This window comes from Anoplophora glabripennis, unplaced genomic scaffold, assembly GCF_000390285.2.
Source record: "Anoplophora glabripennis isolate ALB-LARVAE unplaced genomic scaffold, Agla_2.0 scaffold186, whole genome shotgun sequence".
Lineage (NCBI taxonomy): Eukaryota > Metazoa > Arthropoda > Insecta > Coleoptera > Cerambycidae > Anoplophora > Anoplophora glabripennis.
This window is the reverse complement of record NW_019416662.1, coordinates 675461-689841: the sequence shown is the minus strand read 5'-3', so window position 1 is coordinate 689841 and position 14381 is coordinate 675461. Positions and strand designations below refer to the sequence as shown.

The window sequence follows — 14381 nt, the reverse complement described above, 5'->3', positions numbered from 1 at the left end:
TATCTTATATAGGTCTACAGAAAAGTCCGCGATGGCATATGTCTATCTCTTGAGGGTAACATACTATATCCATTTTAATACTCTAAAAAATGGGCAATTATAAAGCGGTAATTGGAAAGCTATTTACACAAATACGGTATTAATCCTTATCATTTTAAATACGTTAGTTGGCTTGAGCATTTTATGAAGATTATTTTTTCCCTTTACACCATGCAAATTAAATGAATACCTTAGGAGATATAGCAAAATCAAAATAATGCGCAACGAAATTAATTTCGTGTCGCTGTGATTCGACCGGGCCGCGCGGGCGCCCCGTGACCCCGCGCCTCGCGTTCATGCCGGGGGGTCCGAAAGTTTATGTAGTGTATCAATGTATGGTGGAATTGTGTATCTTATATATGCCTACAGAAAAGTCCGCGCTGGCATATGTCTATATGTTAAAGATAACATACTACCTATATCCATTTTAATACTTTAAAAAATTGGCAATTATAAAGCAGTAATGTAAAAGCTATTTAGGTATACAAATACGGTATTAATCTTTATCATTTTAAATAAGTTAGAGGCTTTAAGCATTTCATGGACATTATTTTACTCTTTTACACCATATAATTTAAATGAATATCTTAGGAGTAATCGCAAAAAAATTACGGACGCGAGAATAAAATTCAAGCGCCTCGCTTCGCTTGATGCGATCGCCGACCCTCCCCCCGCACCGTCTTGCCTACTGTTTAGCTAATAAGCCGAACGATAACGCGCGCGTGATCCTTTAATAAACTGACTTGGAGCGAATGGAGGTGACGACTGACGACTGTGTTTTCTTTCTGGGTGTTGTTGGAAAGTTATAATTGCGTTCGATATTTTAAGGTCACATTTTTGTTTTGTATTTGTTGTCTTTAGGTAGTCGGAACATACATAGATACTTGCAAACATACTTTTATTTCATTGAGTTTTAATAATTTGTTTGTTTTTTTCTTATTGTGAATCATTTAAAACTTCATAGTCGCATTTTTGTTTCGTGTTTGTTTTCTTTAGGTAGTTAGATACCTAACTACTTACTTATTAATTAAAATTGATAGTCCTGAACATAGGTACTTTAATTTAATTCGTTTTGTTTTCACATTGTTGGTAGTTACCTATATTGTTTTAAATTTAAAGGTTTTGCATTTTTAGTTTTGAGTTCGTTTGTTGTCTTTAGGTATATAGATATATCGTGAATTATTTTAAAATTAATATTAGGGTCGCATTAGATGAAAGATGATTGATTTTTTGTTTGTTACGATTTAACTCAAAAACTACTCAACCAATTTTACCGAAAGCTACATCTCCTGGGAGTAAAACATAAGCTATTTTATACTTGCCCGTGCGAAGCCGGGGCGGGTTGCTAGTTGAGCATAAATAATACTAAAAACTCGTATTCAATTTAAAAAACGTAGTGAAAACAATATTAAAAATACTAAATTGTATAACCTAACATTCGAAAACAATTATCATCCTTATACATTTGTTTTTATTAACAAATAAATAATTCTTGTTAATATTTAAAATGTAAAAAAAATTCTTGTTCATTCACGTGTCTAGCTAGAAAGCTCTGTTTATTTATTAAAAACGCATTAAAAGCTAGATTAATGACCTAAACTGGAAAGTACATACATATTTACATTTTGTGCTCAAAATGATCTAGATGTTCAAATGTACGTAGTACGACAACTTAAAAATTGCTTGTCTCAAGATTTTCTGATCTATTTTTTTCTCTAATAAATAGTCACTTGACTTATGGGAGAATTCAACATCGTTTCAGAGAGTCTTCTGTTTCTAGAAATCGGCCATACGTCTTATTATAATTCTTCACAAGTGCTGACCATTGTCACAATTATTTTAAAACATTTACCAAGAGATACTTAACTGAAAATTTGTTTTATAGTATATAGGAGTATATTAATAAATTGACGGTGAAATACATTTTTCATATTGCCTACAATCTGTCTGCTTTCCACATGTTATTTTATATAAGTGACACAACATGTACATTTTGTATATAAAGTTGTCAATAAACAGTACTACTACTACTCACTTTGCCCTATCTTCCCTTAACATTAATGACATTATGACCGAATAACGCTGTAGATATTTAAAATTATGTAAATATTTAAATTCTGTCACGTTATCAAGGACGCATTGTGACGTCATTTAGTGCGACCGAGAACACAATCAGCTTCTCGGCAGGATTGTTCCCGAACTAAAGAATAATGTTCATAGTATTTCGTAAAATTATACTAAATTGTGTGTATGTGATGACCTTCAAAAGCAATAAACTGCTATAAATTTTGCAACCACAAATTAAAAACTGAAAAAACAGCTTTCTGAAGTTTTATTTTGCCCCTTGAAATTACAGATTTCATACAAAATTGTAAATAATGTAAATTTCAAAAAGATACTTATATCAAACGTCCATTTTGTGTTTGGCATGAGCAGTGATAAATATGAGGGCATTTTTTTGAATAAATTTTAGCAATAAAAAAAATGTTCTTGAATATATGTATATGCATATTTGTAAATATATTTAATGATTAGAATTAATTCATGTATTCCTGCACTTTTACAATAAATTGATTTTTCCCATTCTATACTTCTTATCAGATTTAATTTAATAACATTTATTTTGATTAATAGGCATACCTATTTTGTTTTCTCTGGACTTTCGACTTTACAGACTACACTTACAGTACCTTTATCAGTTACCTATTAACATTGGCGTAATATTCACCGTTTAAGTTTTTTATCATTACTCATTTCAATGCATATTTTCTGTAATAAAAATTTGGAATTTGTTATTGGAAAACCCATAAATAATGTAAATATATGACCTTTCCTTGCGTTCTTGTTTGTCATAGAAAACGTATTCATTTTTTTAGAACACGACTATAATTATTAAAACGTGGTGGACGTAGGAATTTCTTTATTAATTATACCTTAGTACCATTTTGTACTTTTTCAAGATCAACTTGCAAGGGAGACCAAGTTTTTTCCTTTGAACGAATGTTTCATTGTCATTGGGTTGTCAAGGAGTTGCCGACAAACGTCCACATGAGTTTCTTTCTGTTGTTCTGTTATCATCAAACGGGGAACAAATTTTGCTGCAATTCGATTCATGTTTAATTTTTCAGCCAAAATTTGATGGTATAACCCAATTGAGATGCTGACCTCAATTGGCGAGTTGCTTATACCAGATCTTTGATTTTCTGAATATGGGAGTCATCAGTTGAACTCGAAGGCCTACCTGGTCGACGATTATTTTCAATTGACCGACGACTTTTAAATCGTGAAAATCAATCGTAACATTGCGTACCACCCAGACCAGAGAATCGTCTGCGTAAGCTTGTTTCAAAAGCTGAAACGTTTCCGTGATAGTTTTCCCGTTTCACGCAAAATTTTATGTTCCATCGTTGTTCCAGAGACTCGTACGTCAAAAATCGTTACTGACACTTAAACACCTTGCACTCAAATAACAATATCACCAAAAATTAGTAAGATATCAACGATCCAAGAAAGTGAGATTACAGAGAAGGTTTCAGGTTATGCGCAGCACAGTGCTCCCAACCCCAGGTCACTAAAATATCTCCTTTAGCGCGTAATTCAAAAAGTTATTTTCTGAGCAGACCTCTTATATTAGTAATAATACCAATGAAACTGCTTTCACATGAATTGATTTTAATAAAATTAATATGGATTTTTGCAATACGTGAACGAACAAAGGATAGATGCATGTATCATCCAAGACCAAAAACGTTTTATTACAAACTTTATCGCTTCCTGACCATGAAAGCTGATATCGTATTATAATTTGCAATTGTATACATGCAGTCAATTAATTGCTGGAGATATTCTAGAATCATTACATGTTAAAAAATGTTATACCTAAAAAGAAATTCCTATTATGCAGAGTACTATCGAGTCTTATTATGAAAATTCGCGGAAATAAAGAAATAAAGGTGAATGATACATTCATATCCTGATATTATGAATCATAATTCCAGCATATCGACCGGATTGTAAATGAAGACAGTTAAAAAAAGTCTGCTCTGAATTCTAAAATTAGATACATGTCAGGTTCCGTAAATTTTCCATTGATGAATTTATTTGAGAATATGAAGGCCTTCAAAGGTTGTCTATAGCGGTTGGTAAAGATTGCTTATACATATAAATTTAATAACCAAAACATACTCGAGTACGTGTAACAATGCATTTTCGCCTATCAATAAACAACAACGTTTAATGACTCACAATCTTCAAACGCGTGAGAATCTGACGTTGGTTTTGGCAAATTCTTTTGGGATTGCGTTTATTTTTGGGTACCTACTAATCGGAAATAATGATTATGTAAGACCACATTAATTGAAAATCTGTGACGTAAGATAAATCCGTCTTAAGTACTATTAAATATTCGGATCACACAGAGCATCTTGTGTAGCAAGAAAAGGACTGGGAAAATGTCGTAATTAAATAAATAAAATTCTAAATAATCCGCTTTCCATGTTATAAAAGTTGACTTTTCAGTATTAAACGACAATTTAAATTAAATGCATTATGCAATAAGCATCTAAAGGCGCTACCTGAATATTTTCTTATGTGTAAAAGGCACTTACCTGATACTGTCGTAATTTTTTAGTGAAAGTGGCAGTTGTGAAAAGAAAATATTTTTACAGCGAGGGTTCACCTTCTCTAAACAGATATTTTAAATGTACGACATTCGAAGGTTTACTAAAATATTTTTGAAAATATCATTGGCGTAAATTTTTGAGTTTGTATGTACAAGGTGATACAATCACCTGTAAAATTTCAGACCTGTCAGAACTCATCAATTCTCTCATCTTTCGTATCCGAATGTCCAATGTTACGCTTGTGAATGTGAAGTCATTCCCTCGTATGGGCCGATATTCGTGTAGGTCAAGGAACCTCACATTAAGTTTGTGTCCTTGGTTATTACTGTTATTAGTTTAGTTCAGTGTCTTATATACCAACTAGTATTATACACAGACATGAATTCGAAAGTGTTAAGATTGTTTTACTTCTTATAAATAACTATTGCAACAGACGAGCAAATTTCCTCGTAGTAGGTACACAATCGATTTTAGGCAAAATTTATTTAGGCCATTTTTTTTTTTTTATGAATTCTAAATAATATTAGCTTACTGTATTTGATATCAACAACAACTATACAGGGTGAATTGGGAGAATCGCAACACACTCTAAGAATGGACTATATATACAGGGTGTTTGGTAAGTCGATGCATTCCTTTCAGGAGGTTATAGTCCAAACGATTTGTGATATATTTCCTTAATTTACAATATTCCGAAAACGCTTAGTTTCCGATCTACAGGCTGTTAAAGTTTTTAATAAAAAATGCTAATTTATAAATATTGCGGAAACCGCTCAGAATATTTTAATGAAATTTTACAGGCTTTGACAGTTAACAACTTTATGTTTTACGATAAAAATATTGTTTTCAGTTTCACCACAGGCACGTCTCTAGTGTTAAAGATAAAAAATGATACAGCACTGATTTTTCTTAAAATAAAAATTATTTTTGAATTCCTTTCTCAATTTGGAAGAGAAAAGGTATCTCGATTGTTTTTCTTATGACGCACCGTTTTCGAGTAAAAAAAATAAAATCTATTCTGTCTAAAATAGCAGAAATTATGCTTCACACTCAAACATTCAAAGTGACAGCTATTATTAATTTTGTCAAACAATAACAAAAACGAGTGCACAGCCAACTTGCTAATTTCTTTTTAGACAGTGAATAGTGAATGTAAAAACTGATAAAAAATTTTTTGGCTGATGTTAACTGCGAGGAATAATAATTTTTTGTAATAAAATTGGTACAAAAAAAGTTGAGTGCATAATTTCCGCTATTTTTCAAATTATTGAAACCGGATTCGCCATGCAATAAATCGATTTTAATTTTTTTTACTCGAAAATAGTGCGTCATGAGAAAAACAGTCGAGATACCTTTTCTCTTCCAAATTGAACAATGAATTGAAAACTAATTTTTATTTTAACAAAAATCAGTGGCGTATCATTTTTTTCTTTAAATATATCCACAGACGTGTCTGTGCGCACGCCACTGATGAAACTAAAAACAATATTTTTATCGTAAAACATGTATTGTTGTTAATTGTCAAAGCTTGTAAAATTTCGTTAAAATATTCTGAGCGGTTTCCGCAAAATTTATAAATTTGCATTTTTTTATTTAAACTTTATCACCCTGTAGATCAGAAACTAAGCCTTTTCGGAATATGGTGTATTAAGGAAATATATCACAAATCACTTGTACTATAACCTCCTGCAAGGAATGCATCGACTTACCAAACACCCTGTATATCAATGTATTAAAAAAACACTCGACGTATATATCGATTAGTGATGTAACGAATGCCAGCTTTTAAGCATTCGCGAATGCGAATGCGAACATCTGGAATGTGAATGCGAATACGAATATTCAGTTTTTAAATCTAGCGCCGTTTGTCTATGATTCAGAATATGTCGCGCGATTATAGAAAGATATAATTGTTTTAAGTAATTTTTGTAATTAAAAAGAAAAGAAATGAATACTTTTTTGTTTAATTTACCTAATATTGTTTTCATATTCTGTATTTTTCTTTCACGTTCATATTCGCAAAATATTCAAAGATATTTGCGAATGCGAATGCGAATATCATAAATCAAACGAATATTTGCGAATGCGAATGCGAATGCGGATATTCGTTACATCACTAATATCGATACATCGAATTCAACCTATTTTGAATTCGATTGAACTTGGATATATTCGTTGTATCGATGTTTTTTATTTGACATATCGAATGAGTAACCTAATTTTACTTTGTTATTTGTTTTGTGTTTATATTTTTTTATTTTTTTTATTTAAATTTTAGAGATTTTTTTATCTCCAGTTTTCTATAGTTCTTTTAATTTTGTATGTAGTTTTTCTCTAGGACAGGGTTGGCAACACTGTCTACAGATTATATACAATTTTATTTTTGCAAAGCATAGTTAAAATATTGGGATTTTTGAAAAACTGTATTTTTGTAAATTCATTTCTAAATAACTGTTCCTGTCAACCCATGCTATGAGGTGTGGAGATGCCAATCCAACGCCCTGAAAACCTCTCATGCAGAGGAGCTAAATGTGCAGGAGCTTCATCGTAATTCATTTTTTAGATTTTTTTTTGAAATAGTCTTGTGAGTCAGTTCTCCAAGCGTTGCATAACATCATTTGAGTTGTTTCTTATTATTTTAGCGTATAGAATCAATTCCTGGAGTTCGGTGCGATCCTGCCGACTCACCCTGTACAATTAATGTCATTTATAATTCTAACTACTTCTGACATAAAATATACCGAATTTATTCCAAACCATACGTACACCGCAAATATTTGCTGTTACATTTTAAGAATTCCTAATGCCTCTACCAGGACTAGACAGACACTGATGATGCATTTCATATTGCAAAAGAACCTTGGTCAGCAGCTGATCGCATTTCAATCGAACGTTGGCAAATATGATATTGATCCCGATTGAACTGGCAAGGTTGAACGATTGATCGTGAATGGCGACATCGAAGTTTACGAAACTTTATTTATTTTTATCGAATTGTTTAGAAATTGGTAAAATATTTATTTTAGTCTTCGGCCGACATTGCTTTTCGGGATATTCCAAAGGATACTGGTTTTATATCAAAAACAAAACTTCTTTTAAACCTTACATATGTTTTTGAACGATTTTTCATCAATCATAATTTACACAATCTGAATGTTCTCTCCCATTTTATTCCTTTTGGCTCAATCACCGCTGATCATGATTTATAGAATATTTAATGAGATTTTCAGTCAATAGTAGTCGAGAATAAACTGAAGACTATGTCGAAGTGCAACTACAGTCTTAATTTCTGAACGGTTATTCTAAAGTAGCGACAAATTAAGTTAACAAAATTATGATTTTAATATCTACATAAAATTAATGACTACATTAGTTACCTTTTAGTATTAGCGAACTGTAAGACCGCTACTCGCTCACGACCAATTGCTAAACGTAAAATTACAGAAACGTAATTTTAATGACCAATTAAACAGCTGGAATGTGATTTAAATATGTAATTAGCAAGTCAGCATGAATTTAAAAGGAGAGCATTTCAATTTCGCCGGAGGTAACTGTAACTGTTTATGTTGTGCCTATCCGCATAAACTGAAATGATAAGACAAGACATTATGATCTCGCGACGATTGTTTTAAGGGATTTTTTTAACATTTTTTCATGTCGAATTAAATACAAATAAAATAGTTGGGAGCTTGATTGGCCCTTACTCATTGTCAGTAGCATAACCTTAGCTGAAATACTACTTTTTCTCAAGGACTGCAAAACATTAAACATTATAATTACAATACACCGTTTCTTCAGTGTAATTATTTTAATGAAGTATTAAAACATATTTTAATAACCAAGTAATGATTTTTAATTGTTGAATATGTTTAATAATAGCATGCATAAATGGACTTCGATATGATTTGTTCACATTGTTTTGATTTTGCTGTTGGTAATCTAAGCAGATAATATAGAAAATTTAGAATACTTTACTATAAAAAAAAACGATTGTAAAATGCCCCATACACTATTGGAAATTTATTTTAATTTGGAAGACGGGTGGTTAGTAGCACATACATTATATATATACAGGGTGTCTTGAAAATACGTTGAAGACCAGAGATTCCTTTGCTCAAAATAAGTCGGTATATTGTGTTCAGGATATACGCGTGTTTTGTTCACAGGTCAGGTCGTTCTCTTGGTTGTTTATTGCTGTTTATTATTAAAAATATGTGATTTTTGTTTAATGTAGGTATTGGCACAACATTAGACTGCAACTTTAGGTATAAACAATATCACCTTGAGACGCGAGGGGACAAAGAACTCGGTCTCACAATTAAGGCAAAATTGTTGTTGTTGTTATTAAATATTTTTATAAAAATATAAAATAAAAATTATGGAAAAAGTGTGCAATTCTGAATAGCTTGCCTAGATGTTATAAATAGTTCTGTTAAATATATTTATAATAGAACACTGACCTTTACAGTTTGCAGAACGGGATTTCATCCTTCAGAAACGTTTCGCTGAAATCGAAAAAGAATTACTCACCCAATCATACGTATTTACAGTGATGATATAAACAACTAAATTATGTACGGATGCGATTAGACAAGGCTATTTTGTGTTCTGAAATTTGTGCAACAAAACTCTATACTGTTTATAATCTTTTAAATTATATTTTAATACTTTTCAGGATGTAATAGAATTAATATATTTTCGCGAAAAAGAAATAAAGAACCATGTAGGTTATCTCAATTAGAAATGTTTGCTTCTTTGACTTCTTACATACTGTGAAAGGAAATCCATATACTGGGTGAGCTATTTTGCTGATGCATGCATTGGGATTTTGGAGACTTTTAGGAATTCTTGAAATTTGCAAAAATTTTTGCGAAGTTTCAAATTTGGACTCAAGATTTTTGTTAAAACATTGTGGTTTTAAAAAACCATCATTATTTCAGTTACAACTTTCTTTTATATTATGTGTGCCATACTAAATTGTATGCTGAATGAAATTACTACATTTTTATGCTTTTCAATGATATCTTGTTTAAAAAATTCAGTAACATGCCAGCATGAAACAGCAAATTGCAAACGAAATGATGATGGTGTCTTGACTGTAACATTGAAATAAAAATTTAAGTCCACAGTAAAATTCTTTTCAAAAATCATGAAGCTAATAACAAAATAATCTAAAACTTTTTCCATTTAATAGTTTTTGTAGTTCTTAAAACTTTAGAGATCTCAACATAAGCATCACGAAAATAATCCACATTTTCTTTTCACCACAGTTTTGAACTATTTAATGATCTGTCAATTTTTTAAAACACTAATGTGAATCTGTTTGTTCCAGATGGTATTTCCGTAAAATCAAACGTATAGAGGCAGAAAAGAAACTACTTCTCCCGGAAAATGAGCACGGAGCTTTCCTCATCCGAGATTCCGAGAGCAGACATAACGATTATTCCTTATCAGGTAAGTGTTCATTTAAGTAACATTTTTTAGCGGTTATTGCTTGGCTGAAATTCTTCCTAGGTGTTTGTCAGTATTTCCAAAAAATTTCTCCAGTTTTGTTTTGGAAAGAAGGTCAATATGTTTAATAGTTATGAGCAAATTTAATAACAGTGCAGTTGAAAAAGTTGAACAAAAAGAAAAGAAGACAAACAACACACATAAATCCATATTCCACATATTGTTTAAATTTTGATGCATCTGCATTTTATGTAGTTAAAAAATATGCATTTCCATATTTTGAAAAGTGTACCACTCTGATATGATTTTTATTTTAAAAAAGCTTTGGAGTTATTTTATGTATACAGGGTAACGACGTCATCGACGTTTTTTTTAATGTTATTTACGAAATACTCCTTTCAACGGCTTTTAATTGTTTGTTTTTAAAACTAAAGTATATGATTGATACCATTAGGTGTTATTATTGTTTTAAAACAAATAGTTAAAACAATTCTGAAGAAAAAGCTTCAATATGTGGGTTCATTGAAATTCTCTTTGAGAAATCTTTTAGAAAATATTATTTTATAAAATTTGTTATATTTATTCTGCTTTGAATATGTCGACAAATTATTTTGAAAATCCTGTCTATCCATATTCTACCTATTTTTATCAATCTCACCTCTTTCAGTTAAACTTGATTTACAATTTTTTTTCATTTCTGAATCTTTTAATACCTTACAGTTCGTGATGGAGACACAGTCAAACATTACAGAATACGACAATTAGATGAGGGAGGCTTCTTTATAGCCCGAAGGACCACATTTAGAACGTTGCAAGAACTCGTACAACACTATAGTGACGATGCGGATGGGCTTTGTGTTAATCTCTGTAAACCATGTGTTCAGGTAAGCTTGTTATCTATCCACTTATTTATAATTCTCTTTTCAAAATCCAAAATCTTTCAACATTGCTTAGAGCAGCTATTGGCTAATTTCGGTTGATTCACGCATTTTTGCATTTTGCATTTTACTAACTTATTATTTTCTTTATTGTGCAGAATAAGACTCCGGAGGTATGTTTCCAATTCTGTTATGTTATGTTCTTTATGCCTTGAGTATTTTTTGAAAAACAAAAGAACAGACACTGTTACACACATTTTCCCACATAATTTTCTCTGCATTTTGGTCACCTAGAAATTTACTCTAAGCATTTAAGGCTAATATTCTGATTTCCAAATCCCCTGCAAGCCATTATTAACTAAAGACTTCTACTGGCAAGAACTCAGAATACTAACCCTAAATTTTGGTTTTTCTTTAAACCAGCAATTGTTATAATGTATGTTTTTATTTAAGTAAGTAAGTGCTATGTTCATTTTTACTGACATTTACGTTATTACCTCTGTCTCATGTACAGCGTGGGGTAATTTTGAAATTTTTGGGTGTTCCCGTGTTTCTCGAGGAGATAGGCAGATGGTACAGGGTGGGATATAACCTATAAAGATTCCATTATATCTGCTAGCATTAAATAACCTACGAATCTGTAGGTGTAGCGTGACTAGTATCGCATTAAAAAGGGCAATAGTTTGGGTACTCTCTCTCCCTCTGTCTCTCTCACCCCCTCCCTCTGTCTCTCACCCCCCTCTCATATCTCTCTTTCTGTCTCTCTCACCTCCCCTCTCTCTGTGTGTGTCTGTTTGTCTCTCTGTCTAATCGTTGAGGAAGGAGATGTGTTAGCCAATCACATGCCTGCGCAAGAGAGAAAGATAGTCCCCAAACTCTCTTTTTCTCTGTCTGTCACTCGTCTACATTATCGCCGTAATTGTACTTTCTCCATATAGTACGAGTATATGCTCTAAGAGTATCGCACTTAGGAGAGTTAAACTTTTTAACTTAATTGGCTTTGTAATGGGTTTAATCAAAAGAGTTGATTTACATATTCAGGGACACATTGTATATTCTTGACTACCAAGTTTTTTGCTAACAGTACAATGTGACATAGCATGAAAAAAGTTATACTACATCTAATGTCATTATGCATATAACGATTGTAGAAAAAAATTGTATTGTATTTTTTCAATGAATGAAAATCGAGTTGTGGTTTTGCCATACAATTTTTCTTAAAAATCAAGCCTGGGATCTCTTAACTACTATTTGCACATCTCCTAGGTAAATACGAGAAAAAGTTAAAATTGGCCAACCCTATTTATATAATTTTTGTTGATATATGTTATTTGAAGAACATTGTCAATATAGAACTGCATTAATGTGAAAATATCAATTTTTAATTAGTTAAAAATTATTCCTATGTGTCATTATGTTCTTACATTTGTTAACAATATCTGTATATAGTACATACTATAATTTTAGCGCACATTAGCAAAAATGTATGTTCTTTTGTTTATTTAGAAACTTTTAGATATGCAAATGTTATGTTCCTTTAACTAATAATAGTCAATAGCTGTTTTATTGTCGCATTGCATGCTCAAAATGTTTTAATTTCCGAATAAATCGCGAATAAAAATGCATTTCTTCCCCAGGTTGAGAAGCCGCAACCTGAAGGATTATCCCACCGAACCCGCGATCAGTGGGAAATAGAAAGGTCATCGCTCAAGTTTGTGAGGAAGTTGGGCCATGGACAGTTCGGGGAAGTGTGGGAGGGTATGTGGAACAATACGACACCAGTAGCAATAAAGACCCTTAAACCAGGGACCATGGATCCCAAGGATTTCCTTGCCGAGGCTCAAATTATGAAAAAACTACGGCATCCGAAACTGATCCAGTTGTATGCTGTCTGCACTGTGGAGGAACCGATTTATATCATCACCGAATTAATGAGAAACGGCTCACTTTTAGAATACCTTCAGGGCAAGGGTAAGGGGTTGAAGTTGCAGCAATTAATCGATATGGCAGCACAGATCGCTGCCGGAATGGCTTTCTTGGAGTCGCAGAATTACATCCACAGGGATCTTGCTGCAAGAAATGTTCTCGTCGCTGACGGAAACGTTGTCAAAATAGCGGACTTCGGACTAGCAAGATTAATTAAGGTGAGTTAGAAATAAATATATTTATCATAATTTTGGATGTAAGGTATAAATCGCTAGTATTAAAATGGAACTTAGAAAATTAAATAATTCCATATTATGCATTATTTAAAAAAAATTACAGAAGGTCCCAGTGCTATTTGACAACCTTGATCATTCCTGAGAAACAATTTTGTTTTGGACAATCTTTAAAAATAATTCAAATTTACCTTTACAGGGCGTAACTTTAAATTGGGGTCAAATATGATCCCCATTTAGAGGTACACCCTGTATAGAGTAAACAAAGGAGAATTGGAACATAAAATGAAATGTTCTATACAATTTTGTAAGCCTTAAAATTTGTCAAAATAACAATAATAAGATCGAAAATGTTTTTTTTCATACTTTTTATAAAGCTTAATTTTTTCATCTATTTAAGGAGGACGAATACGAAGCGAGAGTTGGCGCCAGATTCCCAATAAAATGGACGGCTCCTGAAGCAGCGAACTACAGTAAATTCTCCATCAAATCAGATGTTTGGTCATTCGGTATATTACTTACTGAACTTGTAACTTACGGAAGGATACCATACCCAGGTAATTAATCGACACATCCCATATATCTGTTCTATTTATTTATCTTGTAGTACTGGAAAAAACTAGATTATATTTTAATTTTAGAAATTTTAGATGGTAGGATGTAAATATGTGTGTATGTATGTATGTATGTATGTATGTCGGAGGGTGGTGGAATTGTTTTTCCACCGCGGCACTTAGGCCTTATTAGCCCACTTGTACACCCTCCTTAATTACTCGATTCTTCAAACCATCCTATTTACTACACGGATGGCTTGGTGGCAAAGTCTCGTACAGTTTATGTATGATAGCATGGTCTTGAGTTACAGAGATTTTCTTTGCTCTGTTCTCATTACCATTTATCGGGGACCACACGCATGCCGCAAATGTTGGGTGACCCAGGTCTCTGGTAGGCTGCCACAGCCACGTCCCCGAGCCTGCCTTAGGTCACCCATCCAAATTCCAGCCTGCGTCCGTGATGCTTGCCTCGGCAGATCGAAATCCGCCGGCCAAGACACCCGGTTAGGCGGTCCCATGTATTTAAATAATTTGCAATGTTAAAAAAAAAATGAGTGCAACGTGCACTGTTTTTGATTGCTACAAAACGATAATCACTCTTATCAAATACACAATATGGTGTAATACCCAAACAAAATAAAAATGAACAATTTACTAAGGTCCATAGACCTTCAGTCA

At 32.4% G+C, this 14381-nt stretch overlaps 1 protein-coding gene across 2 annotated transcripts in view; it reads left to right on the top strand.

Annotated features, from left to right (window-relative positions):
* The window catches only part of LOC108904671 (tyrosine-protein kinase Src42A), an 80184-nt gene that overhangs the window by 63663 nt on the left and 2140 nt on the right, over window positions 1-14381 (top strand). For both annotated transcript variants that reach the window (XM_018707310.2, XM_023455184.1), the window contains 4 exons: window positions 9994-10115; window positions 10833-10996; window positions 12628-13134; window positions 13550-13706. In XM_018707310.2, coding sequence (XP_018562826.1) covers window positions 9994-10115; window positions 10833-10996; window positions 12628-13134; window positions 13550-13706 — 950 coding nt within the window. The remainder of the gene's footprint in view (window positions 1-9993; window positions 10116-10832; window positions 10997-12627; window positions 13135-13549; window positions 13707-14381) is intronic.